At 36.1% G+C, this 24527-nt stretch overlaps 2 protein-coding genes across 5 annotated transcripts in view; one reads left to right on the top strand and one right to left on the bottom strand.

Moving 5' to 3' along the window:
- The window catches only part of VPS54, a 163905-nt gene that overhangs the window by 128203 nt on the left and 11175 nt on the right, over positions 1–24527 (bottom strand). For all 4 annotated transcript variants that reach the window (XR_016355657.1, XR_016355658.1, XR_016355656.1 and 1 more), the window contains 3 exons: positions 9548–9610; positions 9142–9221; positions 5889–6015 (listed from right to left, as the gene is read on the bottom strand). Coding sequence is in view for 1 of the 4 variants with exons in the window: in XM_089798340.1 (XP_089654466.1) it covers positions 5889–6015; positions 9142–9221; positions 9548–9610 (270 nt within the window). In the remaining 3 variants the exon portion in view is untranslated. The remainder of the gene's footprint in view (positions 1–5888; positions 6016–9141; positions 9222–9547; positions 9611–24527) is intronic.
- LOC149543556 (uncharacterized) lies at positions 21680–24512 on the top strand. Its single transcript, XM_089796302.1, has 2 exons — positions 21680–24111; positions 24222–24512. The coding sequence occupies exons 1-2, from the start codon at positions 23942–23944 to the stop codon at positions 24442–24444; spliced, it is 393 nt and encodes a 130-aa protein (XP_089652428.1). The 5' UTR covers positions 21680–23941; the 3' UTR covers positions 24445–24512.

Genomic DNA, 24527 nt, shown 5'->3' with positions numbered 1-24527 from the left:
TATATACAAAACGGATATACAGAAATTAGAAACTATCAGAAAATTGAAACTATCTACATACGATAGATAGAGCATTATTAGAAATATTCTAATATTTCATGGGGAAGCCCGAATGATCTGGTAAGGTACTTGGGTATTCCTTTCTCCATTGCCCCAAACCTCAAAACTATCTGGGAATGGATCAAAGGCAAGATTTAAAAAGAAACAAGGAAAGTGGAATAATAACTACTTATCCTTGGCTAGTAGGTTTCAGGTGTGTTAGAAAGTCTTGTCAGCCAATACCATTTATTACTCCTCTGTATGGCTCTTCAATCAACCTCAAATCAACTATGCTCAAATGATCAGATCATCAAAGACTTTTTGTGGTTGGATAGGAAAGGACACAAAAAGAGATGTTGTCAAGTGGGTGTGGTGTGCCAAGAGGAAAGAATTGGGTGGCCTTGGATTGAAAGACTTAAGATGGCAAGGTATTGCCCTTGTTATGAAATGGGTAGCTAAATCCACTTAAGGTGATGAACCCTAGAAGTATTAGTCCAAAATAGCATTCCTAGAGGTGTTCCGCATCCTAGTAAGTCTTAGAAGAACTTGCACATTCATGATCTTCCCTTAGGGAGGTGGAGGATTAAAATAGGAGGCTTTGTTATATTTAAAATCATTTGGAAGGGATGCGAGTGTGTTAAACACTGGGTTTTTGGAGCAACAGTTATAGATAGAAAGTTTAAAGTTTGTGGAGAAACATCTCCGTGGTGGAATCTAGAGAAGAAAGGGAAGCCTCTTGCACTTATTCAAGGTTGCTCTGTCAAATCTTGTTTTAGGATGGGTATTACCAAATTCAATTATATGATCTATAATGGCAAGCTGATTGGAGGGGAAGAACTGGCATCTAGTTATAATCTCCTCCTACCCAAAAAGGACCCTTACTATGCTCAAGGAGTCCTGGAGGTGTGTTAGACTTCCGGTTGAATGTGGGGAGCATGTGGATAGGTTACCTATGCTAAAATGGTCGAAAGGATCCCCTTTATCCACAACTAAAGCCAAATATATCTACAGTCTTCTTTTTGACAATGAAGAGGTGTTTAATCACCTCAATGCTAAGTGGTCTCTTGATTTTGTTGCTAAATTTTAGTCCAAATGCCTCAACTCTCTCTGGCATAGATATGTTGAACCTAAGATCCATTGCTTCCTTTGGCAAGCCATGTTGCATAGATTTCCCATTACCAGACTGGATGGAGATCCCTTCCCTTGCACTGTATGTCTTCAGTCATAATCTATACCCCACATCTTTTCATACTGCAGCTTTCCCAAGGCGGTTTGGAACTTGCTTGGTATCCTTGTGGACCATGACATCCATATCTTTCATGCTTTCTCTAGCTTCCTTCCTAAGCTCCCTAAACATCTTAACCTTTTTTGGGCTACTCTTTCCTCACATTTGCTTTGGTTCATTTGGATTTTTAGGAATGACGACATATTTAAAGGTAGGCATAGGATCCTTATTGAGACTTTGCAGAGAGTCATTGAGCATAAAATCTGTGCAAGTAGCGTTGAGCTACAAGGTCAAGGAAAAGCAGCTCCTAAAAGTTACTAAAGCCTGTGTTCAGTTTAAGGTCAAAACCAAGGATAGTGAGAAGTTCAACTTTGATCGCACCCTGAAAGAGATGCTTAAATAAATCAAACACAAGAGGGAGTTGAATGAGTTGAATAAACAGGCCGCTCTATCTCAACAGGTGAATGCTAGAGCAGCAAGCACTAATGCGAGCAGGTAAAGGATTGGTGATATCCTCAATAGATTGGTCCAAAACAATGAACTATCATAATATACTAGTGGTTAAAGAGGATGTGGTAGAAATTAATATTGGAAGACCTCCCTATTTCAGGATCAATGTTATCCCGTGGGCACCAGCTCTATGAACAAACCGTTAATGAAATCAAAGATGGTAATCTCAACCTTGGGAGGGCGGATGGACCCCTATCTTGGACAGCATGATTCAAGGAATAGAATTTATGAAATCTGAACATTGTTTGGATTATGTTTTGATCAAAAATGGCCGATGTTAATCTGGTTGATCTGAACAGGCCACAGATTGAGATATTGTTTGATAATGTTCGATAACTTTAAGGTGATGGTAGTAAGAGGTAAATTGTGATGTATCAGACTTATATATTACCTCTAATAAAATAAGATTGATGATTGATCAATATATTTTTATTTATTTATTTATTACATACATGGGATATTACAGGTCCCCTACTCAAAGGCTCTCAATTTTCCATGTTTAACGTACATTATTATGAATCTAGATTGAATTTACTTTTTGAAACAATGAATAATTCATAAAAATTTAATAATTAACACTTTTAAGCCCGTTTCCTTCTCTCTTAAACATGTCATCCTTAAGGAGGATAGGAACTTCCATGTCTCAAGGAGCTTGAGACCAATCTACCGGTAACTTTCCTCAAGGCATCAGAAATAGATATCCTTACCCATCTTAGAATTTTCTATCTTGTGAAGATTTACTTTGCCTCTCCCATATTGACAAAACCTATCCTCTTAAGGGATTAGAGTAAGCGATTAAGGAATAGGCGACCAAGATTTAATTGCTCTATATTACTAACATAAATTCATTTAACATATAACCATATAATTCATGCCTGGATATATTCCTATCTGTAATAGATTGAACTCTATATAGACTAAATTATATACATATATAAGATCCTTTCAAGTCCAAGCAATAGCTGCAATGCCCAAAGTGAAGACATAGCCAAAAGTGGATTTTTTGTCATCAATAGAACCTAATCAATCCGAGTCTGTGTATCTGATGACTCAAGAATCTTTGGTGCATCCGTAGACAATACCAAACAAGATGCACTTCACTGCATCCCAAAGATCTGAAGATCAGGTCTAGTGGTGGTGAGATAGATTAGACTACCCACTAGTATGCTAAATAAGGATTCATTCTCAACAGGAGAACCAAATTTGGCTTACAACTTTAGACCAAACTCCATAGGTGAAGATGTAGGTTTGAAACCCTGTATTTTAAATTTGTTCACAAAGATTGTGTATACTTGGACTAAGAGATGAAGATGCCATGTGACTACTCACCAAACCTCGAAACCTAGGCAATGTAAAAGTTAAGACCGGTCATATCAAAAGATTGACATAGATTCTTTTTGTTTCCTTGAATCAACGATTGACATAGATTCTTTTTGTTTCCTTGAATCAACGATTAACATAGATTCTTTCTGTTTCTCTGGAAACCCTAATCTATGAGGTACTTAACAATTTTCATGTACCATGCCCATGGAGCCTATTTGAGGCCATCAAGTGCTTCCACCAATTTAAGTACCTGATGCTCTTTACCAACAACCTTGAATCCAAGAGGTTGCAACATGTACACCTCTTCTAGTAAAGCATCATTGACAAATGCACCATTGACATCTATTCCATGTTCCTTCCAATCATGTCAATCTACCATCACAAGGACTAATCTGATGGTGCTCATCTTTGTTGTCGAGGCCAAGGCCTCCTCATAATCAATTCCTTCACACTGACAGAAGCTTTTGGCAACAAGACAAGCTTTTTATTTATCTAAAGTACCATCAACCTTATATTTGAATTTATATACACATTTGCATCTAATGGGTTTTTTCCTGAACGAAGATCAAACATAACCCAAGTGTTATTTTCAATTGAATATGATAGTTAATGTTTGAGGTTCATACACTCAGTAGCACATTCGCCTCTATGTACGTTCGAGGTTCATACACAATGCAAATGCTGGCCATGGGAGCAAAATTTACACAGTCAAAAGGTTTGCTCTTCTTCCAAGCAGTTCTACCCTCAATGATTTCATCATCATGAAGATTTCCAATCGACTTAGCGCATCATTTAGTCTGAAGAGTATAACTGCCAACATCAAAAGAATGAGGTACAATGGGATCATCATCATCAAATAGAAGATCAAATGAATCCTGAGGAAAGTCGAGTGGTGTGGCTGCATGCCTGGGCAAGACAACAGTGGAAGGAACTAGTGGAGAGGCAAGAATAGGAACAACTGGAGCCTCCTTAACAGAATCCCTCTCATCACACGGACCTAGCTGAAGTTGGATACCAAAGTCTTGAGCTTGGAGAGACTAAACCTTTGAATGCTTAACCAGAGGAGCAAGTTGAAATGGCCCTCGTTCCTCATCAAAGACCACATCATGACTAAAGATGAAACAATTAGTCTTGATGTCAACCACATGATAAACTTTGTGATTATCACTGTAGCCAATTAGCATTACTATTTGGCTCTTAGCATCTAGCTTGGTGTATTTATCATCAGGGATCCAGACAAAGGCAGTGGAGAAAAAACTTTGAGATGCTTGATTCTAGGCTTATGGCCTAACCAGGCCTCTTCTAGAGTTTGCTTCTTGACAACCAAAAAGAAAAGCACTCTCCTCCTATGGCTAAAGTACACATCGCCAAAAAATTCTTTGGAGCACTCTTGTGTTCAAGCATGGATAGGGCCAGTTTGATGATTGTCTGGTTTTTACGCTCAACAATGTCATTTTGTTGAGGGGCGTAGGGTGTTATTAGTTGGCACTTTATGCCATGTTGTTCATAGAAATTGGAGAAGATTGAGGAATAAAAGTCTCTCCCATTGTCAATTCTCAGAGTAACAATATGTTTCCCAAACATTTTCTACAAATGATTTCAACTTTTGAAATAAAGAAACACCAATGATTTTTTACGAAGGAAATACACAAACATTTTACAGCTGAAATCGTCAACAAAAAGTAAAAAATATTTGGACCCAGTCACAGAGGGAATAGCTGTAGGTCCACAAACATCGACATGGACCAATTGTAAATTGAATCATTTTTATTAAAAAAATGCATTCTTTGTATTGTACATATCAGAGATATATGATTATTGTATCTTTTTATTCAATTCCCTTCATTTAATTTGCTGAATCATGTCTATCTAACCAATTTCCAAGCATTATATTGTACTCTTGTTTTCTACTCATTCTTTTTATTAAGGTGTATTGCCCCTACAAATCCCATGTGCTTCATGTGTCTCCGATACCTTGGAAATGCATACATGTAAATCTCGGTCACTTGGATGAATTATTTATTAATTATTCACTCTAGTAATGTGCATAATGTAACAGCATTGAGGAAGAACATTACCTCATTTACATCACTTTCATGATTTTAGTCAGTAGGAGAGAGAGTGGATCATTTTAATTGACTGATGGGTCCCCCATGAGCTGAGCAATTCTTTTGGGAATGTATGACATGGGATTTATAAGTCTAAGATTTAAAATATCCCCATTGGAACCATGGCAAACTCAGCCTGCCGCCAGAAATGCAAGGACATCCCCGCATTCCCAGAATGCTGAGGGGGACACAGCAGCATCACATGATCAAATTTTTAAACTCATTGTAATCATCTTAATGATCAGACACATTTAGTATCTCTTCCATTTGCTGATTCGACAATTTATAATTTTATCATAAAATAGTATTGAGTATTCTAGTTTCTAATAAGTAATTCAATATTTACTGTTCAGTGCTCACAGCAACGTTCAAGAATTTAATAATTTACTACTTTACATCTTTATGTCTTATACATCTTTCCATAACTAGCATTGTATGGTCTATAGTACATAACCAAGTACATCAAGTTCCAAATGGTTTTCCAAGGCATACTAGGCTGTTTCCTGGAAGCTCTACATTGCTTCTGCAGATTTAGGGTAAGCTGATTAATTGTTAATTGTATTTATACGATTCTCTGGAATTTTTTAAGGAAACACAACGTATACTGATTTTAAGAAATGAAACATTTACCATTTACTGAAGATATCCTCCCCTACAAACAAATCATATGTATCTTTACTTACCTCAAAAATCATTTCTTTTCCAGCTACTGGGGTGTCCTTCTCTCTTGTTTGGAATTTGGTCAAAATAGTAGACTCCAAAACTTTCACGTCATGAATAGCTGCACGCACAAAGTCTGCAGCAAGAATGCTGCCAAGCATCATGAATTGTGAGCAGTCGAAATTAATCGTCCCAATGCAACAAAAGCAAGCCCAGCACAGTGATAATAAAAAAAGGAAACAAGAACAATAATGTATGCAAAATGAAATGTAATGTAATTGAAACAAAAACTCAAATGTCTACAAACATTAACGTAACAATTCAAACGTCCTTAAGTGCATAAATTATGGTGTGCCTATATCATCTTACAGGAGAGGAGAATACTAAAATTTTCAATGTTGCTCTGAACTCACACTCTCGTGCATAGTTTTCTGTGTTATTATTAACTGTATTTACACATTCATTTATAGTTGATTTGTACACTTAATTCTTTAGGTTAGAATTTTCCGTATTGAATTCCAACAGCTATTCATCCTCCCTGTTCGACTAAACTTGATTAGATGTCAGTATCCAGAGACATTTTATAGAAATATCAAGATATAATCCTGGCAATGGTTTTTTAATTACATGAAAAAAAATATCCGTAGGTAAGGTAGAATTTCCATAAACAGCTCAGTTCACAGCCATGTAAGAATGGAAAACTTGAGTTTGAACAATCAAACAGACTAAGCTGACTGTCCCATCATTTCCATATTTTAATTGAATTTATACCCCTGCCTATAGTATTGTTTTGAGATATCCTAATTGGTGGGAGGGAAAAAAATTTATTGGGTTATGTATATTTGCTTTATGAATTAAAACAGGGGGTAACATGATCAGGCGTATGGTTATATAAATATTGAAGTGTTTGGGAAGAGATTATAATTGAAAGCAAATAATTGATAAATTGGGCCTTCCTATTGGCTCCAGTCATTCATGCACCCAGACATTTGCATTGCATTTGTTTCAGCATAACCAACAGACATTGTGGCGGGGCAAGGAAGAATTTCCGCGTATCAATCCCAGGCATGGGAGGGTTAGAAAATATCATATTTCTACTGGTTGGTGTCTACGTTACAGGTTCGAAGAACCAGTTCATTGGTACGGCAAAATCTTGAAATGGGGTGTGGGTTCGTTTGTACAAAAACAGGTAAAAATTATCTATATACACACACACATGTATGCAGCCTAGAAAATTGTATTAAGATTACAATGCTACATAGTATCATAAAAACAATAAAATCAAGTGTCAAACTGTAATCTTAGCATCATATCTATTGTCAACACCAAAATATTAATAATATCGAGTTCAAGAATCATTGTTTAGACTTTCAACAATTAGAACTTTATGCTAAGTTTCAATAATCTAATGGATAATCTAAATCTTCATCTTCTTCTTCTTCATCAAAGGCATTAGTTGGATCACAAACATTGTCAGCGTATTGGGATCAACTGCACTACTAACATTCTTGGTTTCCAGGTTGTCCAACACTTATTACTTTTTCATTGTACAAAGGGCTTATTTGTTTGTGATTAACATCCTATTTGAAAAATGTTATATAAGTAGCTAGCAACTCCCTTCACCTATTAAAGATGTTATTTAATGTTTCAAATATGATTTATCACTATACAGAGCTTCCAATTATTTGGACAGGGGTCATCATCAGCAGTTGGATATATAAAAATTCACTGGAAGAGATCTTGAGGGCTAGTTTAGTTTGATATAATAAATATTTGAACTTCAGCAAATTGTTTTGTAATGTTAAAAATCTTTATTCAAATTCTGCAATAATTGTTTTCTGCACTAAATTATAGAATGTTTCCAATGGAATTGTACCTTTTTCGCACTTGGTGTACCTAGGTCTGCCTTGGTTTGATCATTGTTTGACCTAGGTTTGACTTGGAGGAACCAACCTGCTTGGTTCGAACCCAAGTGGAACCCAAAAGGGAACCAGGACAAGGATCAAGAACCAGTTCGAAATTTGCCTGGTTCGAAGGGCCAAGGGGAGAATAGGTTAACTAAGGTTGGTGTATAAGTGCTGGTGCATGCAATTATCTCTAGTTATGGCTTGCCAGAGTTCTGAAACGGCATACTATTGAGTTTCGAAATGGCATACTGTGCTTTCATGCATTGAGCATTTATCTGATTGTGGTTCTTGCCTATCTTCATTCTGCCCCTGTTGTGAATTCTTGCTTTGCCGTTGGAGAGAGGGGCATCAGATTTTAAATAAATATTAAAATCTGATACCACTTGATTCTGAATGTGCTTGCAAGCGCACAGGGAGCACCAAATCTCCCCCTGGATGTGCTTGGATGTGCATCCATGGGGAGCTTTGAAGCTCCTAGTGCGCTTCCAAGGGGATCTGCATCCTGATGCATCTGCATTCGCCTCTTCCCCTTGACCGAGTGCAGCCGGTAACTTCGTTCAAACCTAATAGATAATACCCCCCAAATGTTTTAGAGACTCACTGGATACATATGGTAAAGTTTTCAACAAAAATTGTGTTTTCAAAGAAATTTAAGTAATTTTTTGGGTTGCTGAATCAGAAATTTTGGTCAGCTAAATCTGAGTTTTTGAACAATGGCAAAATTGGTAACCAGTAAGATCTTGAACCCATCATTGTTTGCCATAAAGTTGCTTTCTACTAAAACAAATTTTAGAAAATAACAGCAAGATCTTCCACTATATTTACTCAAACACAAGTTTGATTAGTTTGGTCTCCTACTTGGTGAATACTAATTTTACGACCTCAGCAAAGCTCTAAAATTAATAATGGAATTTGTCTTGATCATTATAAGGGTTTGGGGGTTTAAAATGTAAACAATAACCAGATTCTACTTAGAGTTCTTTCTATTTTAAGAATTAAGAAAATGCAAATGAACTGTATTTGATTTGAACCAAAGGACATGTCATTTAATGAAAACATCTTATTGGCACTGTTAATTAAGAAAACATCTATACTGAAAGGCAATTAAATAATTAGATTATACTACAAGGCACTTTCCTAGTTAAGTTTTCAACTAATAGGACATTACTTTGTGTACAACATCCTGTGAAAAGACAGAAATTATGAAGTCTTACAAGGTAGAAGTTAAGCCAGTACATAACCAAACCATCAACTGATCTCAAGTGATCATAAAGTTTTTCCCTGCTGTTCTGAAAATGAATTACCTAACCAAATACAGTAAAGAAAAGAAAATCATATCAAAAGAACTGTCGAGAGTGGGATATGATACCTGTTCACAGAATCTAATGATGTGGCGAGTTGTTCACCGAGGTGACGAAAGCAGTGTAGTCCAACAAGGTCATCACCCTCCTAAACAACAGTTAAATATTCCAGTTTGCTCAAGTTAAAAGTTCAAATAAATGAGAAAAGAAACCGCATGTGTCCTCAAATGAGCCTAAATTACTCAAATATTAAAAATTGAAGTTTCATGATAATAATTGCTTATTGAAAGGAAAAAGGCACAAATAAATATTTTTGAAATGCTACATTTTTAAAATAGGACTCCCCATCATATCAATACATATCTTTTAGCGGGCATTCAAAATGTAGTTACAGATTTTTTGATAACGAATGTATAGACCAAATGAAAATTGCAAAATATTTCAATGCCTAAATGCATGGGAATTCAAACTTACCAGCAAATGTTGCAAATCATCGATAACATCAAGGGCACCTGCACAATCTGCTGCTGCCACAAGCTTTTGAGATGTCATACACAGAAAACAACAATCAAAATTCAGTTTCCACCTATCATAGGGGAAAATAGTAATATCCCAGAGCCATTCACATTACAAACTTATATTCAAACAGTTTAAAATATTTTGCTTCTTAACCCAAAAGGCTATAAGGATACTTTCCAAAATTCAAAAAGTCAGAACAAGTTTTCCAGAATTTGGAATGTCAATCCAACTTTTCAAGTTTAGATACAGCTGAGTATGCAAAACGGAAAAAATAAAAATAAATAACAATCAATAACAATAACAGTGAGTTAATATGCAGTTACACTGATGTCATCAACTAACCTAACCATTTACGTGCCAGCTTCTGCTGCATGAACTCTTGCCAATTTCTTCCAGATTAAAACAAAACGAGTTGTTATGTGTCCAACCAGAGGAGTTGTAACTAGATTAGCAGAAAATGAAAAAAATATAGTGGAGAAGCACTAGATTTCCATTAAAGTTTTGTGGCAGAGATAAGCCTGTTTTTGGACAAGAAAGACAAAAAGCTTGCCAGTGTGAAGAGAATGATGGGGAAATTAAAAAAGCATTTCAAGATGATGCTAGAGGGATTGCAGATCAAAACTTACAAGATGCCTCTATGCAGAGAGTTTGTCCTTCAATGTTCTTCAACCACCATACTAACAAAATACATTGTCAAATTTGAAGGAGGCTTCAGAAGGAAATACAAGCCCAAGTTATGAGGTGTATAATACCTAACTAGCAGAGGAGGGTAACATTGCTTGATCTTCTTGGAGTCAGTGAAGCACTGATTGGTCAGTTGAGAAAGTATCTCACCTTTGGCAAAAGATGTGATGATATTATTCAAGCATATAAGCATTACATATTGGGAAAAGAGACCATCACCCATATGGATCACAAACCATAACAGTTCTTGTAGATGTAAAACAAGTTATAGTAAAGTGTGGCATAAAAAATGGTTTTCATATCTTCAACACTTCCACTCAAATATCAATCACAAGAGAGGAATGGCCAGTCTAGTCGTAGATCATTTTGAGCAGGTCCTAGGTCCAAGCTGTTGTCTCCATGCTTGACGCATGTGGACACAAAACCTAGACTTGGCTACAATTGCACCAGTCTGATTCAGACTCTGCATAATTTTTTTATAGCAGTAAGACTATTGCTGATTACTATTGGCATTGGACTATTATACCATTTAGGGCAACTGTGAGTATGACATGTAGTTAAGTGCCACAAGATATCATGTAAGGCATTCTGAAATGTCAGTTTGACCTGCAGGCAGACAGGATCAAAGCTCTGATACCACTGTAATGTCCAATTTTGCAGGTATACCTGATTTTGCCCAATAATAAACAGATCCAACAATAAAATATATTTACAAGACTATTTTTTCACTAAATTGCACAATAGCAATTGAATGTAGGAAAGTAATCAATTAACATCAAAAACAAAATGATGATGAAGATTTCTATTGTAAACATGCACACTGTAGCTTTAACCATATTAGAAACTCGAGGGGAAAGCATCATAGGAAGTCAGGAGACTATCTACCACAATTAATCCCAGGAGCATCAAACAACCAACCAAGTCAATCCGACCCCTTGACCCACACGCAACCAACGCAATGGCCATCCACTTAACTGAGGGAACTTGTGCTCCTGCATCTACCTATTATGTTTCCTTGCCAGTCTCTAAAATAATTACTTTACTAAAATCCAATGAATAATTACTAATTACTAATTCTAAATCCTTGATGTTAAGTAAACAGTTAAAGACTAGATAGGAGATTCCATGGTAAACAATAGACTTATCCCTACTGAATATCAATTACTTGTAAAATGTAAATTGCTACCTCTTCTGGACTCAATTCAGATCTCAGTATTAAACTAATATTGTAATATTTAGTTTATAATGCTCAAATAAATTATTAGAATAAAATTTAGGAATGTTCTTTTATTCTTTTAGTTAAGTTCTTATCCTCTACTTTTCTTAGTTGTCAATTTTATCTTTTACAGAATAATCTTTCTAATCTCTTGTTCAAAGAGATTTTCACTCATTACTTCAATATCAAATATCTCAGGAATCATTCTATGGTTGATTTATGTCAGATCGTGGTAAAGCCCAAGTCGAACCTTGAAATTGGCGAAGGCATCAAGTCCTAGAGACTGCTGCCAACAGTGACAATTAGAGGGATCTCCAATTCAAAGCACATAAAGTACCAAAAATCAGAAGTAAAAAATTACACTACCAGCAAAGCAGCACCTAGAGTTTCCAGATTGATTTTTTTGGCAATTTTGTTTCAATTCAAGATGTTTCCAAAAATTCAATGGGCATTTTTTATTAAACCGTGGTCATTTTTACAGCACCTGAAGTTTCTGGGCAGAGATTCAAACCTTATTATTCTAAAAAATTGTACAATCAAGGGTTTTGCAGCTTGTTTTTAACAAAGGCGTCAGCTTGTTTTGCAGGCTTGAGGATTTTTACAGACCATTTTTAACAAAAGTATCAATGTTTTTGAAGATTTGAGAATTTTAAAGCCAGTTTTGATAAAAATGTGTGCTTTTTTCTCCAGATTCCAGGGTTTTATAGACATTTGTTTTCAAAAACGTGGTGTTTTATATTTGTTTTATGATTAGCAATAGCTAGAGTTTCTGTTTTTCCCACCTGCTAGGGTTTGGCCAGTACCGAACAGAAATTTTCTTTGGCAATTTTCTAAAAACTAGCACTTGCACCTATGAGATGCAATGGTGACACTGACTTTCTTTGAGTTTGATTATTGTGTTTATAGCTGTTGTAAGAGTATGTTTGATAGAAAATTTGGAAATATATGTGTGCAAGTTACATTTCGTGTTTGCAAAGTTATGTGCCATGTCTCCAACAGCCTGTAAAACCAAGGCTGAAAATCATGTATTGACACATAAAACATGCACAAAAACAAATGCATATGTATTGATTCAAGTTACAATTGACATTGGTAAGTTATGCATAATGCCATTCCAATACAGATTTCTTTCAAACATTTACATTACGGTCATTGTTTACATTTGAATTTCCCACCATGTATTTTGTTGCCTATCATCAAATATTTGTAATACCTTGATTTGTTAGACAGAGAGTTTGTGAAAGTGAGCCTCCTCCTTTTTACTTTCTATTGTGTATGAGTTGTTTTTCATTTTGGAATATCTCCCATAAGAGAACATTGGTTGAATGTGAATTCCGTGCAATGACTTGATTCAATTTTGTTTATCGTTAGATTTATATTTTCTATTTGGTTCAAGGTTACAAACCATTTTTGGCATTGCATTTGGTGTCGGATTGAAGTTGGTATTAAGTTCAAATTGGCTTATTATTTTTTTTCCCTTTAATTAAGAGAAGCTTAAAGACTATAAGTGTAAGGATTATGCTAAAAGTTTTATTCATGTTCCCTGTTTAGGGTTCAATTTTTGGTAATAGTCCGATAAAGGTCAAATACTATTTTTATACTTTTTTTGAAGTTCAAATTTTAATTCAAAAACAGTTATTAATTTTATACAATTAGGGTTAACATTCAATTTCAATCAAGATTGGAGTTATCATTCAATTTGGTTTATGATTAGGGTTTATTTGGTTTTTGACAATGAAACCAAAATTTGAGAGTTAAATCAAATTTTAGAGAACTAGAACAATGAAATCACACTTACAATTAAAAGATTTGGGTAAAACTTTTGTACTTAAGGAGAACTTAAGAAATTATGCTAAACTTCATAAGAACTATTTTAAATAACATATATGGGTATTGGATACTATTGAACTTTTTTAGAAACTCCATTCCGCCAAAACTCACTTGAGGCATGATCCCAACCTGTAATATCCCAAATGGAATATTGCTCTAGTGCTGCTATAATATTTAATTATATATATTATATTTTTTCCTGTAGACTTTTCTTGATCTTATAGAGCGAGACAGAAGTTGCAGAAGAATGTTGTTTCTTTTTGTACTTTCAGAATATAGGAATTGCAATGAATAAATAAAAATAACTGATAAAATAGAAGTGATAGAAATCATATGCAGCAATAAATACTAATCTAGAAATGATTCTCCAACTATACCAACAAAGTCTGATTTATTTCAAAATAGTACCAATACAGATGTTCTTCAAACAGGATTGACGCCGGCTGAAAATGGGAACCAGCTATAGCTAAACAAGTTCAAATGATAAATCCCAAGCTACTGCAATAAAACAATTCCAGTTTGTTGCAAATTAACACCCCAGAATTCCTCATGTGAGCTGCTATAAAGAAACACCAGGCTGAACCAAAGTGGTTGCCTTCCCTAAAATTCCACTACCTGCAAAGTGTGATTGCAATACTAGAAATCGATTCTCTGCCTTGATCAAACTGTATGCATAAGAACTTCGAACCAGATCTTGTTGAGGGCTACGTCCCAACAAATCTGCTCTCGACACTAGGGTTTGCATCCTAGGTGAGGAATGCTCTTCCAGAGCAACGATGTCCAAAATGGGTTGACAAAATGATATATGATATTCACCATTAGGTTACCATCTCCTTATATCCCCTCTCCAAGGCAAATCGAACCCTAAAATAACCCTAAAGTGGATTTCATTTGAACTTTAGAATATAACATTATTTCCCCAATAAAGGTGTCCAAATAACTCCAAGCATCAAATTAGTCCCGGCAAGTGATAATCAAATAGTAGAGACTGAGCTCTTTCCAACAAGTTATCACACATAGGCAAATCGGTCTTAATGGAGCCCAAAAACTCCTTATTACTCCAAAATGGCTAAACACTTAACCTTATTTAAATTATTAAAATACTAACTTAGGAGAATATTTAAATATATTAAAATATTTCTCAAGTAACCAAGGAATGACCCAAACACCTCTAAAACATGAAACTGAGTTTGTCCCCTGCCTGTGACTGATGACGAACAACCTGGGCCAACTAGCAGTCTCACCCTCAAATCTATGGATACTCCTAAAAAATAGGGAACACACCCAAATCTCCTGAAATTGAGAAGGGGTAATCTCATAGAACCTCAAATCTGGAAAACATCATCACATCCTAAAAGGTAGGAATCTCCTCCTACAATCAAGGAACTGCCTCCTAAAATCAAGGAACTGCTCTCAACTGATCTACTATTGCCTGTAATACCAAATCCGAACGCTGAAAACCCTGATTAAATCCCTGATCACCACTGCCAGCCTACGAGACTCCATAATAGGCTAACTATCATGTCAGTGCTAGACAGAGCTAAAGAGGGGACATGACAATCCTCCCCCCTTGGAGATGCTTGCCCACAAGCAACTGCAAAGTTGGATGCTATAAAATAGTCCTGCCCTCCTAAATGGCATCCCTTATAGGGAGACCTCTCTAGCGAATCAAATACTCTCAAATCACCTTGCTTCTCAGCTAGCATTCCCTCTCTTCCAAATCAATGTCAGCTTACCTTCCTCATCCAACGGAGGTAGATCTGGAGATGGTATAATATGTTGTCCAAGTGCCTTTTTAAACATGACACGTGGAACACATTACGAATCCTACTGCCAGATGGTAACTCAATCTCATACGCAACCTCTCCAACACGCCTGATAATCCTGTATGATCCATAAAAACAAGGTTTGAACTTCTCCGCTCTGCCTCTTTTAAGGGTGCTTTGCCGATAAGGCTGTAGTTGTAGGTAGACCATATCCCCCACCTCAAATATCCTCTCAATCCTGTGTCGATCAACGTAGACCGTCTGCTGATTATGTGCCTGCTAAAGATTCTCTCTAAGTAATCTCATGATATCCTTGTTCTCTTGTACCCAATCATGTGCCAAGGTAACCCTATTGTCACTAATCGCCAGATCAACAAAAGATAGAACATCGTAACCGTAGAGGGCTCTAAAAGGAGTCATAGCAATCGACATATGATACATAGTATCATAACGATACTTGCACAAGTGCAACCAATTCACCCATGTCCTCTGTTGCACTACTCAGATATAAACATCAAGATCTTCAAAGTGTAGCATCTCACCATGAATCCACTGGAGGAATGTATTATACATGTTGATTCCTGGATTCCAAACCAATTTCAAAAAAATGCAGCATATTCATATTGCACCCATTTGAATAGATGTGCAAACCCACATTGCCAATGCCTCTCCGTGAGGTCCCTACTAACAATCCTTGAACTTGATGCAATCTGGGGAAACCGACAAAATAACATGCTCAAACACAGCATGCGACCCTCCATATCTCTCAAATATACAACCAGCTGTTCCATTCTAACAAAAATGTCCATACACTCCAAACCATGAAGCAATATATGGAAGTTTGTGTAAAGTGATGTATCTCGCGAACCAATACCTGGGTCCCATAACAAAACATATGTTGTACTCTGTGTGATGTACAAAAACTTCATATTATCACCATCACCATCAAGCAACCCTTTGCATATGCAAGACACCATAAATATGGATGATTAATATCTTGCATGTTCAAAAACTATCAATAGTGGTCACCCTATCTCACTATCATAACTCTGACCAGCAACAAAAGTGATATCAAGCATGATATCAAACAATTCCAATCAACAACAAACACTCCCCACTCCATCGCTAACCTATAGGGGCACCTCCCAACACTCTCATACTGTTGAAAACCTAATGTAGACAATGAAAAGCTCGGATGAGTCATAAGATCCCCACTAGGATAGTCACTAATCCTCAATGGATTGAAGAGTATAAAGTCACCAATCAGCAAGGTTATTTCTGCCCCGTCAAGGAAACCATGAGGCCACCTCTTAACAGAAGTATATGTGTCATCCATGCCCATAAGGAACAACTCTTGTGTGGCAGGCCCACCAAGTGTATGCTCAACTTCACAATCATACTCCAAGATTGAGCTCCTCATATCATGTGTCATCAAGATCAAGCGCCTCCTCATCATCCAATTCAAAGAGTGGGTTATCTAAAATCAAATCAACACTCATCTTGGAAAAGGCGTTATCAACAATGATTGAATGTGTCATCAACTTCTTGAAGACTATAGGTAGTAAACCCATGAGAATGGGAAGTAAAATTGTTGTTATCCAAACTTAGAATTTTGGAATCCTCCTGTATACCTTCTTTGGAATCATCTTGTATATCCTCATTATTAATGGAACTACAGGTATCACTCGATAATGTATCATCAAGTGGTTCCTCTTCCTCATTCACCTCATGAATATGTTGTCTCTCTAAAAGGGTTGTTGCAAGAGGCAGGTTTTCTGATTGAGTTAAGTAGAATGTAGTAGACTCAACTCCGCACAATGTTCCTCCCACTGATTTTTTGATTTTGTAGGTAAAGCGTGGATTAAACTCAACTCCCTACTTAGTTCTTCAATCTGATTTTTTGCCATGAAAAGAGCTAATTGACAATTTCCCAAAGTTTCTCTAACCTTTAAAAGTTTTGAAATAAGCTGATCAATCTCCTCTTCTTTCCCCCTCAAAGCAATAGAGTAAATAACACCAAGGTCAAGAATATGATCTCTATCTGAAAGGAGGTTTAAGTAATTATTCTTCATTGCTTCCATGGCTGTCTTAAGCACATGCAAATCAGAGATTGATGTAGCCTCTTCTTTACATTTATGTCTTCCCTCAATTTGGACCTTCCAAATGTAGCTATCTACTAACTTGTGGGAACTAGCAAAATGTGACAAGGCTGCAGTGACCTTTTCTTCACCAACCTTCAGTTGGCTCTCCAAAACAAGCTTATGAACATGTGTAAATCCATAAGTAAAGGATGTGGACTGCCATTGAAGAGCAAGGCTCTCTTCAATATCCTCTTTTCATACCCCCTTAAGATCTTCATCTAGTAATTTCTCTTGCTAGTTATTGTTGGTCCTTGTTTTCTTTGTTCACTTATCTTTGCTCCCAATACTTTCTTTTCTATAATTTCATTCTTCTTTCCTTCCTTGCTGCTGATATGAACTTTTCGATACCAAATCATCCTCGGCATCTGGTATACCCTTAAATTGTGTGAATGCAAGCATGTCTTGTATCTCATTAGAAAGAGAACAATAATGACGGTAGCTGCCCATTATTGCATCATTGAAAGACTTAACAGGAAGCATCTTACTTGTAACTGTTGACGGAGCACCCATTTTTATTTCTAGCCATGGTATTGACCTGTAACTAACCCAACAAGCTGGCAGGTTCGAGGCTCTGATACCACTGAAATATCCCAAATGGATATTTGCTCTACTGCTGCTATAATGTTTAATTATATAAATTATATTTTCCTGTAGATTTTTTTTTGATCTTATAGAGCTAGACAGAAGTTGCAGAAGAATGTCGTTTCTTTTTGTATTTTTCAGAATATAGGAATTACGATGAATAAATAATAGTAACTAATAAAATAGAAGTGATAGAAATCATATGCAGCAATACATACTAATCTGGAAATGATTCTAAAACCGTACCAACAGAGTCTGATTTATTTCATAATAGTACCAATACAAATGTTCTTCAAACCAGGTTGAAGTCAGCTAAAGTTGGGAATCAGCTACAGTCAAACAAGTTCTAATGATAAAGCCCAAGCTGCTGCAATAAAACAACTCCAGTCTACTGCAAATTAACACTCCAGAATTCCTCACGTGAGCTGCTATAAAGAAACGCCAAGCTGAACCAAAGTGGTCGCCTTCCCTAAAATTCCACTGTCTGCAAACTGTGATTGCAATGCTCAAAATCAATCCTCTGCCTTGATCAAGTTGTATGCATAAGAACTTCGAATCTGATCTTGTTGAGGACTACGTCCCAACAAATCTACTCTCAGCACTAGGGTTTGCGTCCTAGGTGATTAATGCTCTTCCAGAGCAATAGCGTCTAAAATGGGCTGACAAAATGATATATGATACTCACCTTTAGGTTACCATCTCCTTATATCCCCTCTCCAAAGCAAATCAAACCCTAAAAGAACCCTAAAGTGACTTTTATTTGAACTTTAGAATAAACATTATTTCCCCAATAAAGGCGTCCAAATAACTCCAAGCATCAAATTAGTCTCGACAAGTGATAATCAAATAGTAGAGACTGAGCTCTTTCCAATGAGCTATCACACATAGGCAAATCGATCCAAATGGGCAAGAAAACTCCTTATTACTCCAAAATGGCTAAAAACTTAGCCTTATTTAAATTATTAAAATGCTAACTTAGGAGAATATTTAAATATATTAATATATTTCCCAAGTAGCCAAGGAACAACCCAAACACTTCTAAAACATGAAACTGAGTTTCTCACCTGCCTATGACTGATGTCGGACAACCTGGGCCAACTAGTAGTCTCAACCTCAACTCTAGGGATACTCCTTAAAAATAGGGAGCACAACAAAATCTCCTCAAATTGAGACCAGGGGGTGATCTCATAGAACCTCAACTCTGGAAAACGTCACCACCTCCTAAAAGGTAAGAATCTCCTCCTACAATCAAGGAATTGCCTCCTAAAAAATCAAGGAACTGCTCTCAACTGATCTACTACTGCCTGTAATACCAAATCCGGAGGCTAAAAACCCTGACTGAGTCCCTAATCACCACTGCCAGCCTACGAGACTCCATAATAGGCTAACTCTCATGTCAGTGCTAGACAGAGTTAAAGAGGGGACATGACACAACCTCAACCCTTATGATTTGAGAGCTTTTGTACTTAGCAAAATTTCATCCCTACTACGCTCCTTCAAAACCATTCAACTTCACTAGTAGACCAAAAGCCCATTGACAATAACCATTTTTGGATGATTATCTTACTAATTAAAATCTTAATCACATTTTACTAAGACCAAAATACAACAACAGCAGTTGTTTAAGCACATTTTTTACGAAGTTATAATATATAATAAACAAATTTAGGTGATTATACTTTTAGACATCACTCTAATTGCTATACTTTGTGCAAATACATTGAACCATTTCATGTATACAAACTCCATGAGGCAAGCTATGAATTTTGATCAATATTTCAAAAAAAATCTATCAATGTTTCAAAAGAATTCTATCTTTCAACATTGTCATTTTATTAATTCAATTGATTTAATGCATTCACACATTTCTATTATTTATTTTCCTTAATATTTATGTTTTTACAAACATTATTACTATTCTTTAAAATGTTTGGCATGAAAGATTTCTTAAAGGCCTTAACTTTCCATTTTTTGTTTCATCCTTTCATTTTATTTTTATTTATATTGTCAGATTATAATGAAATTTTTATTTTAAAGGAATTTGTTTATTTAGCAAGTACAATAATAACAAAACATAATAAGGAATGAAATGCCATAATAATAGCATGTTGAAACAAGGGACATTGAAATGCCATGTGAAACATAAATTCTCAATGGAAATTGGAAAGAAATTTAAAAAGGTATAAATATAATAACTCAATTCACATTTATCTGTAAAAGTTATCAATTGTGATAAAATTTATCAATTAGATACAATAAAAGATTATACTCAAAATTAAAAAGATAACATTTTTTTAGGTCACACATTGAGACACATCAACATAGTTGTTTACATGAGACAAACTATGACTAATCTTCTTATTACATCAACCACTCACTTATAAACAAAAAATAATTTAGTTGAGAATTATCACTTCAAGCATTAAACCAAATCATAAAAGCATCCAGAACTTCTATAAAGAACATTAAGTACTTGAACAATGATTTAAAATAAATAAAAACTAAGTACAAAGTTCAAATTTACTCAAAGGTCCAAACTCACATGGGATACCTATTTCCCTACAGTCCACAAACTTCTTCTTTTTCAAACATTCCCTGGCATTAAATGTATTTCTTTGCATTTTCATATTAAACGGTTGGATTTCCAGTTTAAATAGTAGAAAAACCATGCTCCCTTGGCAGGGGCTCAAGATATCGGAACACATGAGTTATTACAAGTTTGGTTAAATTCAAGACCCTAGTTCCTTATTCTCCTCTTTTATAGCCTCCTTCCTCCGTCCTCTGAAAGCTGTTGGAAAGGGAAGAAAAATGATCGAAGAAAGATGGGGTTCAGAATAAAATTGGTGCTTGAAGCTCTAGTAATGGTGTTAAGCGACAGAGGGGTAGAGGCACTTGACAGATAAGTTCCTTAGCGCCCTACAGTGCATATCTGAATGCCACATCAAAACCCTCATATACCTGCTATACGCCTTTGTTAGAGGTTATCAACATGCAAAAGTAGTGCCTTTGTAATGTCTACAAAAACAATCTCTTCAAGCAAGCCAACATCAGCGTCGTGCAGCCTCTAGAACTCCCTGCTCTGTGCTACAATAATGTTACTACAGATGCCTGGACCAAAGGTTTATGGATATTATTTTATTGAGGTTGAATTTTACACAAACTTGCAGTCAAAATGGTTTCATATATTCATCGGTCGCTCTCAGGCGGTTGCCCACTGTCAACACTCGGTTGATGAGCTAGATCATTTATTGCTAAATACTCAGTGGTTGTGAGTCCAACCAAATTTGGCTATTTGTTATGATCTCACTAGATGCAATGAATCAAGTTCAGTGGTACTGTTTTTTATGTTTTCATCCATCATCATTTAATTCTACCCAAATAGTTGCAGGAATTCGTGGTCGTATGTCGTTTATTTGCTGGCATTAGGAATTGAATTTTGTCGGCTTGTTAGAATTGAATTATGTTAGCTTGTCTTGCCAATAAAGATAGCCTATCAACTAAAAATGTGTTCAACTAGGGCTAATTGCAGGAAACAAGCATTTTGTATCTTTTTGAAGGAAAAATAGCCTCTTTACCCAGCATTATGTTTGAAGACAGTCAAACGTTCAATGGCAAAGAAATAAAACATGGCAAAAAAAAATGCTCACGCTCTTCAAGTACAAGTGCCTTGACTAAATTGTCGTTGAAACCATAGATGGAAAACTCGCCGAGTTTCCTAGCTCGGCGAGTTTTTCACGAGTTAACTTGCCGATTTAAAAACTCGGCAGTCTGGTAAAAACTCGCCGAGTATTCGGTGAGTAATTGGCAAAAACTTGGCGAGTTTTATGAAAAACTCGTGATTTACTGGTGGAATTTTTGCCCGCGGCCTGTGACGGATTAAAGCGGCAGTGAGTGTGTTTTTTCTCATTCTTTCTTGTATTTGCATTGTTTAGAGCCTTGAGGAGTGAAGAGAAGAAGGTTTGGAGGCATTCTTGGCTGATTGCAAGTGATTCAAGGCGGATTTGAGTGGATTGTAGAGGATTCTAACCGATTTTAGAAGACAAATTTGTTTCCAAGTATGTTCATCTTATCATAGTTTGAAAACTTTTTATAGTTTTATAACAAATGTTCTTTTGTTTTTGTTGTTGTTTGTAAATGTTTTCAAATCATTTAAAATCATTTTGAATCATTTGAAACCCTAGCTTCTAAGTTCTAACTTTGTTTATTCATTTTTTTATACATATATGTGTAGGGCAGCGGTCAACCATTAAAAAAATGACAAACCCACAAGAAGAGTGGCCACAAACACCATGCCCATCTGGATATATAGGCACTCAGCCTAAAGGTGCAAGAGATAAGGCATGGCTGTATGCCTATGAAGCTCCAAGTTCAAATGATATTGGGAAGGTGATATGCATTCCCTATGAGAGAATTATTTCTGGAGGCATAAACCGCCTCAAATATCACCTTGCAGGCATAAAGAAACATGACTCAAATCCTTCTCTCAAGGTAACTGATGAAGAAAAAAGATTCATCAATGCCTTACTTGCAGCTGCTGAAGAGGAAACATTGAATAGGGAGAGGGCAAAATTAGCTATGAGGGCAGCCATAGCTGAATCTGAAGGAGCTCCTTTTGATATGCAAGAGGAATAAGAAGCACTTGAGAACATACCAGGATCTCTTCGTGGCCCACGGATCCGCAAACAAAATTTCTCTTTTACCGGTTCCACTTCTTCTACATCTCCTACTTCTTCATCATCACCATCCGGATCCCCATCAGGGATAGGTGGTTATTTTGTGCCCAGGAACACACCTGGAGCACAGCCATCATTAGAGGGCATTGCATGGTTTAAGGAGGTGCATGAGCAAACTAATATTGCAGCAGTTGATTTTTGGTTTTTCAACAATATCTCAATGAATGCCGTTGATAGTCCCTATTGGGTCAATATGGTGAATGCAATGACAATATCAGGCAAAGGGTACAAGCCGCCTAATCGCAAGGATATGAGTGGAAGGTTAGTATTTTACTATTTAGTAATTGTAAATAATTGTGATTCACTTTAGTCCATTGTTATATTTTAAATCTTAATTGTTATAACTTATTTCCTAATTTTTTACTAACACTTACACTTTATTTAATATTACACCTAAATTTTGTAGGTTGCTTGAAAAAGCGGTTGGTAGGGCAACATTGTTGATAGAAGACCAAAAGAAAGAGTGGAAGAAGTATGGCTGCACCATTTTATCTGATAGGTGGACAGATGGAAGAAGTAGAACCATTATTAACTTCTTGATTGCTTGCAAAGATGATGTGGTGTTTTGGGAATTTGTCGATGCCTCCAACAAAGTGAAAAATGCAGCCACATTGGCTTTAAATGTTGGAGAATGTTGTCATGGAGGTGGGAATAGAGAATGTGGTGCAAATAATCACAGATAATGCAGCAGCATATGTGGCAGCAGGTCGATTTAATTTTTTATATTTGAATCAATATGAATCATGAATGTAATGCTATGGTATTATTCAATTTAGATTTGATGTAATTTGTAAATACTAAATATGGAAAGTTTGTTACTGATTATTGATTTTTTGCTAATCTTTTAGGTAGAATCCTCCAAGATAGGTATCCCACACTTTTTTGGTCACCTTGTGCAGCACATGTCCTTGACCTTCTTTTGGAGGACATAGGAAAACTTGATTGGGTGAGTCCAGTTGTGGAAGATGCTAAGCGAGTCACGAAATATATCTATAATCACCCATGGGTTCTCAGTTTGATGAAAAAAGCCACTAAAGGCAAAGATTTGATGAGACCTGCTATGACAAGGTTTGCAACGGTCTTCTTGACGTTGCAAAGTATTCTTGACCACATATTGGCTTTGAAGCAAATGTTTGTGTGTGCTGATTGGGTTGCTTCACCTTACTCAAAGAAGCCCGAAGGAGAGGCTGTGGCACGAATAGTCTTTGATGATAGCTTTTTTGCAAAGGCTAAGGAGATTGTAGAGTTAACTTCATTATATTTTTAGTTTATTCAAGTTTCATTATCAATTCATAACTTACTATGTTATTAACTAATTTGTATTTTTCAAATTTCAAATGTAGATGTCTTTGCCCCTGGTTTTAGTCTTGCGCACATGTGATGGGTAGCAATCCCCAATGGGAGGTCTTTATGAGGCCATGTATAGGGCGAAAGAGGCTGTTAGAAGTTACTATCACAAGGACAGTCTCAGATTTGACCCCATTTGGGAAATAATTGATAGGAGGTGGAACAATATGCTCCACCAACCTATTCATGCAGCAGGCTACTTCCTCAATCCCAAATTCAGGTACTATGATGATTGATTGTCCTTGAAGTTGGGATTTTAATAAGTCTTTATTTTACTTTACTTTTTAAGGTTGTGTAGTAAGACTTGATATCATTTTCTATTTGTTTTAGGGCTAATGATTCCTACTCAGATCCTAATGGAGAGGTCATGGAAGGTCTCTCTAAATGCATTGAGAGAATGATATCAAGTGAAAAGGAGAGAGACCTTATTGTGACCGAACAACAAATCTATGTGGAATCAAGGGGTCCTTTGTTCTCTTCTATGCTAGCAAAGAGAGCAAGATCTACTCAAGCACCAAGTAAAGCGTCAAACTTTAAAACTTTTGCTAATTGATAAGTTGTGCTTCTGATTTTTTTTTTATTGCTTTATAACTTTTTTAATTTTGTTTTGCAGATGCTTGGTGGGCAAGTTGGGGT

Source organism: Cupressus sempervirens, chromosome 8 (genome assembly GCF_028749045.1).
Source record: "Cupressus sempervirens isolate cs-2001-9-10 chromosome 8, ASM2874904v1, whole genome shotgun sequence".
NCBI lineage: Eukaryota > Viridiplantae > Streptophyta > Pinopsida > Cupressales > Cupressaceae > Cupressus > Cupressus sempervirens.
Note: the sequence above shows the minus strand (reverse complement) of the source record. Positions and strands in the feature narration are given on the sequence as shown.

Bases quoted from the DNA above. Each gene is read 5' to 3' on its own strand.
- LOC149543556 (XM_089796302.1), top strand. From the start codon at position 23,942: ATGGGAGGTCTTTATGAGGCCATGTATAGGGCGAAAGAGGCTGTTAGA. The intron at 24,112-24,221 runs GTACTATGATGA...TATTTGTTTTAG, and splicing joins TTCCTCAATCCCAAATTCAG to GGCTAATGATTCCTACTCAG.